General features: G+C 44.0%; 1 protein-coding gene across 1 annotated transcript in view; it reads left to right on the top strand.

Moving 5' to 3' along the window:
* Positions 1 to 17,500, top strand: part of LOC311364286 (exostosin-1) — a gene marked incomplete at both ends in the record, with an annotated part of 163,677 nt that overhangs the window by 110,446 nt on the left and 35,731 nt on the right. Inside the window, 4 exons of the mRNA XM_084484275.1 lie at positions 1,536 to 1,629; positions 5,504 to 5,611; positions 12,963 to 13,082; positions 15,934 to 16,066. Of these exons, the coding sequence (XP_084340401.1) occupies positions 1,536 to 1,629; positions 5,504 to 5,611; positions 12,963 to 13,082; positions 15,934 to 16,066 (455 nt within the window). The remainder of the gene's footprint in view (positions 1 to 1,535; positions 1,630 to 5,503; positions 5,612 to 12,962; positions 13,083 to 15,933; positions 16,067 to 17,500) is intronic.

Here is a 17,500-nt window from a genome sequence, read left to right as displayed (position 1 = left end):
CCACTGAGTTCATAAAGGTCACGGCCACAGATGGCGTCTTAGAAGCAGGTGACACGAGCTAAAGGAATGCCCCCGAAACATGGAGGGTTGCCATCGCTGAGGGGCGGGACTGGTTATGGTTTCTGACCATCACATGATCAGTTTGTTTTTCCTGTGTGGGCGTGGGTCTACATATGGAAAAATTTACTCTGATCCAGGCTTTAAAGAGTAGGCAAATTCTAGAATTATACTTGTGTGTGCACACGCATGTGTACATGCACACACACACACACACACACACACACATACACACACGCAGCACGCACGCACGCACGCACGCACACACGCACTCACACACACACTCACTCCATTACTCACTCACGCAGACATGCATGCAAGCACACATGTGCACGCGCCCACACACACACACACACACACACACACAGGGATCCCCTGCTTGTAGATTATTCAGCTTCTTCCTGTCATCTTTGAGTAAAAACCTTCTTTGAGGCTGCAAATCTAATAATTCAGGAAAATATGACTTAATTCTGAGATTCAATTGCCTATTGCGTCAGAAACATTTCCCCCCGGCTTCATCTAGTCAACACATGACACATCATCCAGGGGAACAAAGTTATGAACCCTCTAATGGCCCATAAACGTCTCATTCTGATTGGATGAAGCTAGTCTGCCAGCATTATGTAAAGCCAGGCTTGGGTGCCGTTTCTCTGTCTGCTCCTCCCTCTTCCTTCGGTTTTCTTCATCTTCCAAGGATTTCATGTTTATGTGTTTAAAGATCCTTGAGGTACGATTCAAGAGCTATATTTGAGCATTACTTGTTAGAGATGCATCAGTTGTCCATGAGATATTTGTGAGTGAAATGTGGCTGTGAGAAAATCGGAATGTGTCAATCTAGACCGGGTTCATTTCTGACCAATCAGTGAAGAGACCACTGATTGGTCAGAAATGAGTCCGGTAAATCAATCTTGCCTGTCAATCGCAGATGCATGAAATGCCACATTTCTCAGTGGGGAAGACATTTTATTTATGTTGTATATTTTCAAAATATAGCTCTCTCTCGTCTCATGCTCTCTTTCCTGCTCTCTCTCTTTAGTTTTTTCCCTCCAGGCAATCATAGCCCTGAACTCAAGTCAATAAGTGATACCGGACCACTGGACAATCCCCCGACCCCTCCCCCTGCACTTTGACACTTTAACCCTGGCCATATTGCACAATACAAGTTGAACCTATCCCTGTTTATCCAGTTTAAATTTTATACATAGATAATATTCTTTATTTCTGTTAAAAAGTATATTGCATTGTATTTTATTTGACTAGATTTATATTGGATTGGATTGGATTTTATTATTTTTCTTAAGCACAGAAAATACAGTAGTATGTCACACAAACATCTCACTGCACATCCTGTACGAGTATGTGACAAATAAGAACCTTTGAATCTTTGAGTCTTTACAGCACGGGGACGTGCGGCGGTGCGTCCTCCAGTCAGACTGGGTGTCTAATGGGAGGGGCTGTGTGCTCGTGTCTCTGTTCAGGTACGATTACACGGAGCTGCTGCACAACTCCAGCTTCTGCCTGGTGCCCCGGGGCCGACGCCTGGGGTCCTTCCGCTTCCTGGAGGCCCTGCAGGTCTGTATCTCAGCCTCGCTCGACCTCCCTCTGACACTCTCTCTCTCTCTCTCTCTCTTTCTTTCTTTTTTCCCCTTTTTCGCTTACTCTCTTTCTCTCTTTTCCGCTTTCTCTCTCTGTCTTCTTGTTGCTCTCCTTTATCTCTCGCCCGTTCTCTGTCTCCATCCTTCTACGTCTCTCTCTCTCTCTCTCTCTCTCTCTCTCTCTCTCTCTCTCTCTCTCTCTCTTTGTCTCTCTTTGTCTCTCTTTCTTTCAATCTCCTACTTTTTCTTTTTCATTCCCACATTGTCTCTCCCTCTTTCTTATGTGTGTATGTATCTGCTTGTTTGCGTGTTTGTGCGTGTGTGCGTGTTTGTGCGTGTGTGTGTGTGTGCCTGTGTGTGTGCTTGTGTATGTGTGTGCGTCTGTTTGTTTGTGCGTCTGTGTGTGTATGTGTGTGTGTGTGTGTGTGTAAATGAGGAGGAAGTGCAGAGGCCAGATGCAAAAGAATAAAAAATGTGCTCCGAGTCTCCCCCCTGCGGCCCACACATCCCATCAGTTGATCTTATTGCTATTGACAAACTGTCTTCCGCCCGCATGTAAAAAAAATATATTTCCTTGCCTGGAGGGAGTGTGAGAGTTTTTATTTCATCCTTCCTCTACAGACATTCCTACGGGTTCATTCCTATATTGTTTGTGTTTCCCGGCGTGTTTTACATTTTGTCTTCAGAGGTTATGTCGGATAACATAACGGCTCGTACAAATCTTACTTGACTTGATGAGTCAATTGTATATAACTTGCGTCGCTCCAAACTACACTCATGGGGGTTTAAAGTACATTTAAATAATGAGGAGATACAGGTCTGTGGAGGGAGCCATTGTGTCTGAGTTTAACCACGAGATGTCCTCTGATTGGGTGGATTGGAATTAATAATAATAATAATAATACAATTTATTTATAACGCACTTTACATCAACTCAATGACCTCAAAGTGCTACAATGCACATAAAAAAAGGATAAAAACAACATAAAAGACTTTAAAGCTAGCATAAAAGGAAGAGTCCACAGTCTGTGGGGCCCTTAGATGGACGGGGAGAGCATTCCACAGACTGGGTGCAGCTGAACAGAAGGCGCGGTTGCCCATAGTTCGAAGCCTTGTCCTCAGAGGCTGGAGGTGATGGCGTGAGGAGGAATGGGGGGTGATGAGTTGTTTGAGGTATAGGGGGGCAGTGCCATGGAGGCATTTGTCGTGCTTTGGGAGATAACACTCAAAGGAGGACAGTCACGCTCCGATACTTCCTAGTGTTAGAGTGTACTGCTTCGTATGGGCGTCGGGAAAAAGTTGTGGCCTGCGAGATCGACTCTGATGGAAAAGGAATTCGGAAAATGTTCAAGTCCAATGCAGCCATTGGCCTTGCGCTCTTTATTTGCCAAATTGGAAAACAGCCAAGTGTGGCATTTCCCCTTCAATACCTACTGCGGAGGATGCCCCGACTGGCTTCTCCCCCCCCACCCCCCACACACACCAATGCAAATTAGATGAATGCCATGGGTTTGTGTGGCACTCAAAGACAACAGTAGACATGCTGGTTGACCCTGAGTTCATGTTGTTTCAGTAACAGCAGGTGCAGTGACAGGCAGACCCAGTGAACCATGTCTAAACTATCCAATAAAAGAGAAGTTGTGTGGGGGCAAATGGCAGACAATTAGATCAGACATGAATATGTTTCAAAGCAACATATGTCTGGATAGTAATGAGTGACTTTAATTGAAACGGGTCGCTTCTCATGCGACTATGTGCATAAGGCTTTAGACCATTGCACAGCCACGCACGTGCGTACGCCTTAGCACTTTAACCCCATGACTTGTGGCCAAATTATACCACCAGGTATGAGTGTGATTAGCCATTACAAGCCGTTTTGAAAATCTGCCTGTTCTGACCACACAAGTGGGTGTGTCCACCTAGATGTGTGCTGGATAGATGAGCAACGTTTGCTACAGTCCACTGGGTAGGTTGGTGATCTATCCAGCACACATCTAGCTGGACATGCCCACTTGTGATATCAGAAGAGGCAGATTTTCAAAATGGCTTGTCACAGCTAATCACACTCACACCTGGTGGTATAACATGTCACCTTTAAAGGTCTTGTCGCGCAGAAATCGTGTTGCTTCACCTGATTTGCTTTTGGCACTTTTAAAGTGAGCGGTTTCCATCAAGACCATGGGCTGATGGCCACGCTTTGTTCCTCTCTGGGGGAAGGGTAGAGGGATGAGTCTTTTCACAGAGTCGACATTAAAAGCCGTTGTAAGATCCGTACTTACAACGGACCGAAGCATCGTCTCGCAGGGAAACCAGGAGACAGACATTGCGTCCAAGCCCTTTCCATGTGAGGAGTAGGATTTGAGACAGAAATATGTGTGAAGAGAGAAGAGGAGAAGTGAGTAGTGAAGTGCATTCGGAGAAGAGCTCCATGTTAGCCGAGCACTAATGGAAAGTGAATCGATGGACCAAACTTCTCAGCATGAATTAGCATCAACGCACGCTCGACATTCAGTTAATCGCCTCTAATCTCTAAACTTATTTTCTTTCAGAGTCATGTCTTGAACTTTAAAGAAATTAAAATAAATGAAAAGCCAAGAGATTTGCATATATATAGATATAGATATATATCCATCCAATGGTGGTACCTAACATATCCTGACATTCACCATCCCTCCCTATTGGTTGAGCTAATGGTGGAAATTATTTACAACAGATTATTTAAAATAATTGTAGACAAAAGTGTTTTTATTTATGATCAAATGCATAGTATACCACAGAGTCATTCTGGACAATGCAATTATTGTGAGAAGGTGACTACGTCATTTATTAAAAATATATGCTAAATTATAGAAATAAAACAGGGATGAGGGGGGTGAGGGGGTTAGTAGTGCAATATATTGATTAAGTCTAGTATTATAACAATGACTACTACTGCTACTACTTTAATCTCCAAATGATAAACTGGTTTTGAGTCCATTGTCTTAAAATTACTTTTCCTCTGCACAGAAACACAGAAAGGCTGTTCCCGCAAAATAAAGAATGGCTCCCGATAAAGTAGATAGCAGTCATTTGTCCTCTGGGTAATAATGTGAAAAAACAGGGTTGTTTTCTTCAGAATTGTTGCAAAGAAAATACACAAACTCCAATTTGGAACTTGTTTGAAATGTCTGATCACAGTAAACGAACCCGGAAGATAAATGCCCCTGTGGTGGAAAATAAATAAATATATCAATAAGCAATACATAACTCCACATGCATGGATCAGTGAAAAACTTTTGTATCAATTTGACTGTTTATTATTGAAACTGTTTTTCCTCCTTCAATAACCAGCACTTTTCTCTTTTTAGATAACAGTAATAATTCTCATTCAGTTTGCAATTTGAAACTCAGAGGCATGCCCTGAGGTGTCTAGAGGAAGGAATGATTGTATTGATGTACAAAATGGAAAATTAGTAGCAAATTAAGGCTATTTTGTTCTGCGTCATGAATACATTTGCTTTTCTTTTATTTACCCTCACTTTAGAACAAGTGCAACCTTAGATTCATCTTTATGTCAGTATGAGTGAATAACTTAAGTATGAATGCAAGACGACGAAATGCCATAAAAAAAGTGTGATATATATCTGACAATTAATTTAGATAAGATACAATGACACTATTATTAAGTCTCTTTGTCCCTGCATGCAGCAAACCAGTGGATCCTTGCTACGGTTGATAACTGAGAACAAGTTGTCTCTTATCTGAATCGACATCATGCGGCATCATAATATTCTGCCTCATGGATTGTGTGCGTGAAACCAGCGCTTGACGTTGCTGTAGTTGTTGTTGTTGATCTCGGTGTTGCTCTCCAGGCAGCGTGCATCCCTGTCATCCTGAGCAACGGCTGGGAGCTGCCCTTCTCCGAGGTCATCGACTGGAGGAAAGCTGCCATCCTGGGGGACGAGAGGCTGCTGCTACAGGTGGGCCCGTGATGGATGGATGGAGGGGGTGGGTGGGTGGATGGTCGGGTGGAAGAGGGACACTTGCATGAAAAATTGATGGATGAATGGATGAGTGGATGTTGGATGGATGCATTGACGGATAGGTGGATGCAGGCCCCGGGTTGGCCATCAGGACGTTCGGGACGTTTCCCGTTGGGCCGGTCCACTTTCAAATGTGTTTTGGGCCGCTTGTATGTTTTTTATATAATTGATAGTTAAAGTATGTTTTTTCTGATCCTTGAGGTGGATTTTTCATTTGCCAAACGTTGATCCAATAGACAATAAAAGGGGATAGTAAGAGTTTTGCGCTGTTCATTTATTCAAATTCTTCCACCCCTGAAAAAAGTGGGCCGGTATGGGCCTGAAACTCCCAGGCTGAAAATGGGTCCCACTCCGGCCCTGGGTGGATGTATGAGCATTGGCTGACGGAATGGGTGGATGGACGGATGAAAAACATATGGATGAATGGATGAGTGAAAGATGTATGGATGAATGGATAAGGAACAAATGAATGGATGGATGGGTGGAAGATGGAAGACTGAAGGGTGGATGAATGGATTAATGGGTGAATTATGGATGGATCTCTCTCTCTCTCTCTCTCTCTCTCTCTCTCTCTCTCTCTCTATATATATATATATATATATATATATATATATATATATATATATATATATATATATATATATATATATATATCCGAAAGCCGATGCCATCAAGCTACAGATATAGGATTTTCAGCAGGGGCTAATTCAGTCTCGATTGGGGCTTGAAAAGCCAACACACTCCGTTCATGGCTTAATCCTCAACTCGATCTCCAGATCCTCTTTGGGCGAACACACAAAGACCTGCCATGCTCCTCTCCAACCACACCAATCCCTCTGAAGGAAAAGAGCAAGATTAAGTCAACGGTACCCGAAATACCAGAAATATACTACAGAGGGGGAGTCAAGAAAATAAGTGAATGCACAAAATATTCTGACCACAAGTCAAGGTTGTGGTCAGCCGTTGGGAAAGTGGAGTATGTAAAAGAGTAAAAGAGATGAAAGAAGAAATAGAAACGCTACATGCTAGCTATCGGGCCTCAGGATCCTTGGGTCCACCTTTGGGTTTGGATAGCATCTAGCATGGCGGATAGCATGGACTCATATCGGTCAGGCAGGAGAGACAGTCCCCTTTCAAAACCCTCACGTCTGAAGACGACACTCGACGAGTTTGATCTGCTCCACTGTTATTGGAGAAAAAGTCATGCAACCGTATATATTTCATCTTTTATCTTTCGTATATATATATATATGTTGAGATTGACATAGAAAAACATTAGCACGATTAGAGTGAATGATGTGGTATATGGTGTGAGAGCCATTGTTCATGATCATTACCACTCTGCAGATTAGGTTATTTTGGTCCTGCTCTAGGAATAGCAGTTCTAGGATTTCATGTTTCCTTTTGTTCCCTTTATTATTCCTCAGTGCTCGAAACATGATTCACACGCTATAATGATGCTCCATATGAGTACCAGCGACCCAGATGACCACATAGATAAATGCTGCGTGTGCATTTTTATACACACACACACACACACACACACACACACACACACACACACACACACACACACACACACGCATACATATTACTTGTTAATCAGGATGTATCTGTGAATCTCAGCACACAGAACACTAATACTAAATGTATTTGTCTACTGTGAGTTATACAAATGGTACAAAGTGAGTTATATCAATGGTACAAATGCGCACAACAATGCAATTTCATGGATTTGAGTAAACTTAACAAAATGTATTGGATGGTAAGTGGATATGCAATAATAAAATATGCAAAATGAGTGAAATATGAATGAAAAAATGTAATATTACCAAAACAATAATACAATAACGATATTCCAACCTCCGCAGAAAGATTAAATAAGTTATTGTGATACAAACACAAGAAACTGCGGTGATCTATGACCACACAAATTTAGTTAGTTTGGGATTAGATTCACCCAGGCTCTTTGTTGTCAGAGAAAGTGTTCTTTGAAGCTTTTTGAAGAACCTTAGGATATTGTTAAACTCAAAATAAATGTTATCTAAGTGTGTGTGTGTGGGGGGGGGGGGGACGTCGTTCCATTTACAGTGTGAGAATACAAGGCCCATGTCACAGGGTTTACCCCAGAAAGTTTAGTCACACAAAGGATTTGCATTGATTTACAAAAGCATAAAAACAAAAACACTCACGCTACATAATAAACACTCTCACTCTTTATTTACCTCCTTCATCACTCTTGCTGCCAATCTCTTCTATTTATTCATCTCACTTATCTCTCGCTCTCTCTCCCTCTCACTCTCTCACTCTCTCTCTCTCTCTCTCTCTCTCTCTCTCTCTCTCCCTGTATCTCTCTATCACAAGCACATTTAGTCTGGCAGTCATGCGCTCACACTACGCTCTTAACACCTGCTGAGGGGAGTAGAAATCAAATTAATTTCAATTATGCCGTTGATCGCATGCAGTCCACATGCGATCCACAGATGCTTAAATATGAAGCGAGTTGACTTTGCCCTGCCCCCCCGACGCACACACACACAGGAAACATAACGCACCCCGCAGAGAAGCCACGTAAACACCATTAGAGTCAATGGCGGTTGGGTAGAATCGAGTTGACTCCAGTATTATTGTTTGCATTGTATACGCATGTATACGCCAGGTTTGTACAACTCGTTGTACAAACATAAAAAACATTATTTAAAGTGATAACACAACACAATATATGTGATAAAAAACATTATTTAATATGATGACACAACATTATCGACACAATAAAAACAGTATTAACAGTATTAACAGTATAAACATTATAGAAATATTGCTCTGTCCTACACTGATTATAGGCATATTGTATTATGAACAATGATTTTTTCATTCCTTATCATACTATATACCTCTCAGTAGTCACGCACTGCTGATTTATAGTAATCCATCCTTAAAAAATGATGTACTACAATTCCCTAGCTGGAGGCTCCCACATCACACCACCTTGCCACCTGTACCTCGACCCCCTCTGCCACAATGTTCCCCCGGCCAGTCCCTCGTGCCACGCTTCTCCGCGGACCCAATTGATTGCCCGAGAACAGATCCAAGGTTGATTGGGTTGGGGCTGCTTTTCCATTGTTCCCTCACTTCACAATCATTTCAAACCAATTTGAATCCAGAAAGTGACCAAAAGGCAGCAAAAGAAATACCAACATATGATGTCCCTGGCATCGTCTGGTTCAACTCAAAAAGGTTGTTGGGTATTTTGTCGTCTATCTCGTGCGGTGATAACATCTATTAGCGCGCTCCAGCCAATACATTTTCAATTCATGCATTCTTTCAAATGTGTCTCTCTGTCACGGCTGTTATCCCGGCTCTGTTCATTCAGTTGACATTTTGAACAAATGGATCATCACCGCTATGTCGCCCATTCCAATTCCATTCCCTTCAAACGGCCCACATCGGGTTATCTCCTACTGCAGGCCTTATCGGATCTGACTTTACACAAGTCTGTCCCTGCCATGGTTAGGGGAATCAGGGGTTAGGGGAATCACCATCTTTTGTTAAACGTATGGATGAATGTAAATTATTCATTTTGTTAGTATGTAAATCCTAGCCCTAGTCTTTTTTTTTGCTACTTGGAACAGGCGATGCTGCTAAAGCATTTCCCGTCCATTCTTAGTGAAAATATTCAGTTTTCATGAATCAAATTTGTTTGTCCCCTGCGCCGTGTGGTCTGTGGCCATTATCAGCTCATGATTTATTGTTGCCCTCTCCTGCTGCCTACGACCCAGAGCTAGGAGAGGCCAGACCATACGCCCTACGGGGAGGTTCTCCAGTCAACATTAACCCTAATCCTATGTTCCTCTCTACTGTATTAGATCCATGTTACCCAATAGTATACAAAAGGTGAGCAGTAGGTTAGCGTGACATGGATGATTGGGATGACCTCGACATAAACAGCTTTTTAATGTTCAACTGTTGGACGAGATCATCAAGAATGGGTCGTCATTTAGTCAGACAAACTCAACGGCATCGGTGATTTGCTTTAATAGAACTCTATAAGAATCAACATCTTTGACCTTAACACCCACCTCTACATGCATGCATGGACACTAGTGGTGGATTTCATGATTTGTTTGAATGAATCAGTTTGCGTCGGTCAGTTTGCCAAGAAGAGTCGTTCCTTCGTTCCTTCGTTTGCATTTCCGGTAGCGGTGAATCATGATTCTCCGTCACAGACTCGGCTCCTCCCTCGTGCTCATTCTGAACGGTCATCAATCAACACAACATTAACTAAGTTCCTTTTAGCTGAGGAGCGCTTCATGTTCGGAATCGGGATGTTGTTGCCCGTCTGGCTCTAGTGACTTCTCAGTCCTCGAGTCTTCACCGCTAAACACAGTCTGTGAACGAAGGGCGACTTGCGAGTCAGCGACTAGTGGGTGGAGCTGGGAGTCGAGTCTCGGTGAACGAACGATACGAACGAGACGAACTGAAACGGGGAATCAGGTTGGTTCGTTCATGTTAAAGAGTCATTCGTTCGAACTGATTCGTTTGCGAACGAGCCATCACTAATGCACACACACGCACACTAATCTCTCTCTTTCTCTCTCTCACTCTCACACTGTCGGCAGACGTAAACGTAAGCGTTTTATCAGCGGGACTTCATCACACTTTATTAAATAAACAGCCTGTTACAATGACTGCCAATAAGGTCTGTGATTGTTAGTGGGGAGAGAACGACATAAAGGGAGAGTGGAGAGAGTGAGCAGTCTCTCAGTTCTCCCAGAACCACTTACGTCCAGCGTCTGGGAACAACCGGGATTCCACGTGGAACAATCAGACAGAAAAAAGTTGATACGCATTAGGACAAATTATACTAAGCAGCAAACATGTTGAGCCGGTTCCCACGACAACATCCAAATGAACCTGGCCGGCGTGAGGGGAGCGATGAAGTGGGCTAAACCTAAACAACTCGGGGGGCCCACAGCCATCAGCCATTGCTTTCCCACCAACTCAGATTTAATCCAGGAAGTCACTGAAGGCTCGGGGCGTGTTTATGGCTCAAGGTTTATGGCCGTATTCCGCAGTAGAAGACGTGCGATTTAAACAAACGGTTGAGATGATCGCACTTCATATTGGTTCATTTCCTGTGATGTTTATTTTTCATTTAAAAATGTTTTATGGGACAGATATGCAATAATATAAATATAGCACCAAATAAACCCATTCTTGTTACATTCATGCATTCATGTGTACGTGCCCAGGCGTACCCAGAGCTCGGACAGGGACGGGAGCATTTCATGCCATGGTGAGCCTACCCTGGGGTTAGTAAATTAGATTAGATCAGATCAATTATTCTGTACTAATCCCACGGTGGAGATTTGCAGTTGGACTGCAGCAAAAGATCTTAGCTCAATCTCACGTAGCATGAGCAAAAAAATCAAGATATCATGTAAGAATATTTTTGCATAGCATTATATAATAATAAAAAGTAAGGCACAATATATTTAAGCAAAGAGACTTGATGGCTGAGTTCTCATTATTGCACATAGGGAATATTTAGATTATTGTACATGGGGGAATATTGATGTTGCACAGTATAACTTATTTTGATATTGCTTGAGTGAATGAGTCCGTTTTGGTGTGTGTGTGGTCCACTGTGTGTGTGATCCACCGGGAGTGAACAAGTCCGTTTTGGGGTGTGTGGTCCACTGGGAGCAGTGTTGGTCGTAGAGGATCACACACCCCAAAACGGACTCGTCCACTCCCGGTGGATCACACACACAGTGGACCACACACACACCAGTGTTGGTCGTAGAGGACCCACAGCGGTGAGGCAGCCTGTCACTGAAGGTACTGCCCTGCGCCGTCAGGGTGTCATGCATGGGCTGGGACATGTTCTCCATCAGGGAGGAGAGCCTGGCCGTCATTCCCCTGTCTCCCAGCCCCTCCCATGGGTCGAGGGAGCCGGCCTCCTGAGCCGCTCTGTTGTGCCTGTCAGCAGTCAGGGTGTTGCTGCCCCAGCGGACCGGCTGATGATCAGTGGTGGCCCCTGCTCTCCAAATGACTGGGCTGATCTCCTCAGCGGATCAGGCCTCTCTTATAAAGTGCATTTCGTTAGCCACACAGCATAATTGCCTGAGTCATATTTTGGCCAAATTGTGATATCTAACCTGACTCTATTCTCCTAACGATGCTAATTCACTGATTCACATTGGCTGTATCCTAAGCCAATCAGAGTGCTTTTTAAATCCCATAATCACTATCTGCCAAAGTCATCTATTTGACTCAGGCTTTTGTGACGCTAAATACAAGATGAACCTTAAAATATGACTCAGGCGATTATGCTACGAGGCTAACGATTTGTATTGTCAGTCGAGTCCACTTTATTATTCAGTTGAACTCCCAGGTACTTGTAAGATTTCACCGTCTCAGCGTCCAATTTCCGCGATGTTCACTGAAATGGCGGAGGAGGAGGGTGTTTGCACCTGCAGAAGGAAGCCCACGCCCACAGCTATCCGGGGGGCAGTTCCTGCTGCCAGCGGTCCAGACAGTCCACATAGCCCCGGGTCAGTCCTCCGTACTCCCTGTCGTCCGCGTCCGTGATGAGGCTGAGCGGAGCCGTCAGAGAGTTCTGGCTGGAGGCGTTGTTGTGTGAAGTCTGCGGTGTGGAGCGTGAAGGGGCGGGAGGACTGTGCCCGGGGTCAAATAAAGAATGTATAGTACCGCGCTGAACCACAAACCGTGACCGAAAACCGTGAAATGCACCACACCGAGAGTCACCTGGACCCTAACACCCCTTATATACTTATATATACACACATACACACACACGAGCCATGGCAGGTGTAGGAGGGTGCACTTTTAGACACACATGGGGGAGAGCACACTTGCAGCCAACTGCTGGTATCTATTTGCATCCGTAGGGAACGTCAAGCTATCTCTCCCGTTTTCTTATATCTCCCACTCTCTAATAGCTTTCTTTTATATGGGTCTGGATAGAGGTTAAGTAGTGAGTACACCTGGAGACCCGCCTCTCTGACCTCATGGGTCAATGGGATCTGACCCTGCTCCCCCCGTGCATGCTTGCGCCGCATACTCTTACCCTCTCTATGTCTCGCTCTCGCCCTCTCTCTCTCTCTCTCTTCCACTCGCTCTCGCCCTCTCTCTCTCTCTCTCTTCCACTCTCTCTCACGCTCTCTCTCTCTCCCTGTCACCTAACAGCTACCCCCTTTTCTAAACGTGACTATAGTCTTATTTTCTCAACCACCTCTCCCTCCCCCTCCTCCTCCTCTTCCAGGTGCCCTCCATCATCCGTTCGGTGGGCTTGGACCGGACCCTGGCCCTCCGCCAGCAGACCCAGTTCCTGTGGGACGCCTACTTCTCCTCTGTGGCTAAGATTGTCTCGACCACACTGGAGGTAAGAGCCCGGCGGCGTAATGAAACAGGCACCCCTAATTGGAATTGTTTTATGGACTTTGTTGCTTTTTTCTTTTTCTCTTTTCATGGGGGGGGGGGGGGCGAAAAAGCCCTCTTTAATCTGCGTTTGTAGGGAGTGAGGAGACAAGGCTTTACAGGCTTCAGCATACAATGGATGTATTATAACTACCCATGAATCATTTATTTCCAAACACTTAATACTGAAAGTGCAGAACTAGAGCAAACTTCAAGTGTACTTCCGGAAAAGGCTTATTTTTTTGTTGCTCATTTCTTTTGTCAACTTTAAAGTATTCCTTTTAAAGTGTACCATTTATTTCTCCTGCCAAATATCTGGACTTCATTTGTGATCATCAATACAGTCGCACAACTCCATTGCCTTGGGGTCTTTTCCCCTCGACATCCACCCTATCACACTTAGCATTCTTCCAATGAATGCGATCATCAGAATCCCTCTCCTTGCCTCCTCTTCTCACCCTGATGCCTCCCTCACCGTCCGTTCGGACCCATGTCCTCTCCTCACTGAAGGGCGATCCTCGGGCAGATGGTAGCCTATGTGTGTGCGGTGCGCACTGGGCTAGCACATCTACAGAGAGCCGCTCTTCCATTTCCACATTCTCCAACGCCGCATCCCCACCGGGCCTTCTGGGGAAAAAAAATACATTCATTACACATATCCCATTCACGCCCATTCGAATCCACACTCTGGGGATATTACAAGTCATTTATTGAAATTCCAAACCAGGGGTTTTGCGGTGGTATCATTGTTATTATCATTGCATATTGCGTGCTGATATTGATATCGCTGCGAGATCCGTCCTCCGTGCAACCAGAGTCCACTGTGGTTTGGCGGGTTGGCTGCCTCAAGCAGAGGATGAAATGAGTCCCAGGGCCCACTGGCACTCATTCACTGCTGTCCAGATGTTCCAGAATCCCATTCTGTATGCCATCAGTCTAAACGGGTGAAATGAGCCGTTGTTGATAGCCGTAGCGGCCCGTGCACCAGGGTGCACAAGCAGTTTGTGCCAAACGTGTTCATGTGTGTGTGTGTGTGTGTGTGTGTGTGTGTGTGTGTGTGTGTGTGTGTGTGTGTGTGTGCATGTGCGTGCATGCGTGCGTGCGTGCGTGCGTGCGTGTGTGTGTGTGTGTGTGTGTGTGTGTGTGTGTGGGTGTGGGTGTGTGAGTTTGGGTAGTGTGTGAGAGGGGCGAAGGGCTGGCTCTGTGTTTGCCAAGCTAATACTTCACAGATCATTGGAGAGCTGTGGGGATGGACACACCAACACACACACTTGGCCGGACACACATACGCGTATTCCAACACAGACACATACACGCACACACACACACACACACACACACACACACACACACATATATTCAAATAGCTGATTAGTGGTTTGGGGGGATTTAAGACTTCGTCAGACTGTAGTGTTCAATGTTTTGATTTTTCAAGACCCCAGCTACTTGTATTTCCTCTGGCGATACGCACGGACAAGCACAATTTCCGATGTCCAAACTAGATCAACTCAATCATGCAAAGATGTGCAAATGATTTGGCTGGTTTCAAGTGATTAGCATATTTATAGATCCAGAGTTCTCTGTGAGGGCAAATGTATAAACATGCTCCTAAGACATTTGAAGTTCCCACATCCGTTGGGAATAGTGGGAACATAATTGAATGTGAAACATTTAGGGGTTACAAAGGGGCCTCACACTTTTTATATTGAGTCGTCCCTGAGGAGGGAGACCAACGTTGAGCAGAAACACACAGCAATGATTCCATGAAAACAAATGTATGAGTTCATTCATCCATTCATTCATCCCATCCATTCCCCCCTCAGTCCTTCATCTGTCTATACATTCATCCATCCAATGACCCATCCATTCATCCATCCAATGACCCATACATTCATTCATCCATTCACGTATTCCTCCAGCCACTCATTAATTATTCAGTAATTCACCCATTCATTAATTCACCCATTCCTCCACCAATTATTATACTCGCCCATTCACTCATTCAACCATTCCTACAGACATTGATTAATTCACTCATGCATTCATTAATTCCTTGTCACATTAATTCATTCACTCATTCATTCATTCACACATTCCTCCACCCATTAATTTATTCAACCATTGATCAACCCATCATCCATCCATTCATCTATTCATGGAACAATGGAGCCAAGAAAGAGAGAGACGGACCAATCACAGGTAAAGATAAGAGATTTGCAGCCTCATTTTTTGGGGGGAAGAGTGAGAAATTGTGACAAAGCCAGCCGCTAAAGCTATCCTTCTCCAGCGAGACAGAGAGAGCCCTCTCAGATAAGTGATCATTCCTCTCCCTCCCTGCCAAATCCTCTCTTAGCACCTTTCATCTCCATTCCTGGAGACAGAAAATAGAGACAAGAGCGCGGGTTGATTTCTGTCACTCTTCATCTCTTGATGTGAACATAAAGAACGAGCCCACAAATTCCTGGATTGTCGCCTTTTGCACGCGTGTGCGTGTGTGTTGTGTTTTCCGAGGTAAAAGATAGATTATATCATATGAATAACACCTCTCTCTCTCCCTCCGCTTCTTCATTTTCCCATTTTGCTTTGCTTTTGATCTCCTCTTCATTGTTCATTATCTCCATCCAAACACTGTCCTTTTTGTGGTTTTATTTCACCCTATTTTTTATCCTTCATCCCTGCCCTCCCTTCTTCCTCTCCTCCATCCGTGTATTCCTTCTCCATCCTCCTCCTGCTTGTTATTCCCAACACTTCCTCTCTGTCCGTTTCTCTCCGGCCCTCCTCCTCCATGCGTCTGTCCGTGCATCCCGGGAGCGCAGATCATCCAGGACCGCATCCACGCCCACGTGTCCCGGAGCGGTCTGCTGTGGAACGCTCTCCCCGGCGGACTCTACGCCCTGCCACAGTTCTTCACAGACCCCTCCCGCTTCCCCTTCTACTACGCCATGCTGGGTGAGAGGCCTGCGCACGCAGACACACGCACATTCACGCACACACACACACACACACACACACACACACACACACACACACACACACACACACACACACACACGCACATTCACGCACACACACACACACACACACACACACACACACACACACACACACACACACACACACACACACACACAGGCACGCACTCACTCACACACACACACACACATACACACAGTACAGTGTACAGTTCTTTTTTTCATGAGGTTCAGTTTACTTGATAAACTGAACCTCATATAACCTGATATCGCCTTCCCGTGCAGCTCACCTTTGTTCATCATCATAAGAAATCAGTTTTATTGACGGCACATTTGCATATACAAGAATTTTGTATATGGTGAGAATAGGAACAACTACGGTAAATACAAAGTTCAAAATTACAAAAAACAACTGTTCAAAATAAAGTTAAATACATAAATCATACATAATCTGTACAATTCTAAGATAGGAAGTGGAAAGTGGTGTGTGTTTTTTTTTTTGTGTGTGTGTCTGTCTTTGTGACTGTGAAATGTGTGTGTGTGTGTGTGTGTGTGTGTGTGTGTGTGTGTGTGTGTGTGTGTGTGTGTGTGTGTGTGTGTGTGTATGGGGACATATTATAATTCTCAAATAATTATCCATGACGAGATTCAAGATTAATTGTACTTGAACACAGAAGCTGTGATGGATTATTTTTTAACCAGCTGGTGCGTGCCTTCAGCATAAACACAATGTAGTGGTTTAATTGTCTAGTCAATGTTCCCCGAATAACAATTCCCATCCAGAACTAAACGCATTGCCATAGAAACGTACTCATTTCTGTTTGTCTCTTTCACTCCACTCTCACTCAGATTTAGAAGGTCAGCTTATGGACAATTAAGTGACGATTACATTTTGTAAATGGTATTCATGAGATTATTGAATGATTAACTGATTAATTGACTGACATTTACTTCAAATTAGTTTTTTTTAATAAAGCACAAATTATTATTTGTCTCTCAAAGGCATAAATTAAGAAATTGCCCTATAGAATGAAGTGGGCTAGGGGGGCTGGTATTTATTTTAAAATCAGTCTTTAATTAATTTGTCTTGACATAATACCCAGTGTATTGGAGCTGTCTTTTGATTAGCAAACAGTGAGGTATATCACAAAATTTACTTGGTAATAATAAGCAAAATCGGCCCATAGACATGGACTGTAGCCATAGAGAATGGTTCCACACATTGTTTTTGTGGGCCCACTCGGAATTCCCATTTATTGATTTACTATAAAGGAGGCCAGCGTAGTCCTATGTTGTTGTTGTTTTTTTATCAAGAAAATTCCACTCAAATGACCAAGTCATGTTCTTATCCATTAAAAACATAGGCTTTTGCTTGAACAAAATGTTAAGTGTTGTAATTTGTTTGTATTTT

This window comes from Micromesistius poutassou (assembly GCF_964030765.1).
Source record: "Micromesistius poutassou genome assembly, chromosome: 19".
Taxonomy (NCBI): Eukaryota; Metazoa; Chordata; class Actinopteri; order Gadiformes; family Gadidae; genus Micromesistius; species Micromesistius poutassou.
Note: the sequence above shows the minus strand (reverse complement) of the source record. Positions and strands in the feature narration are given on the sequence as shown.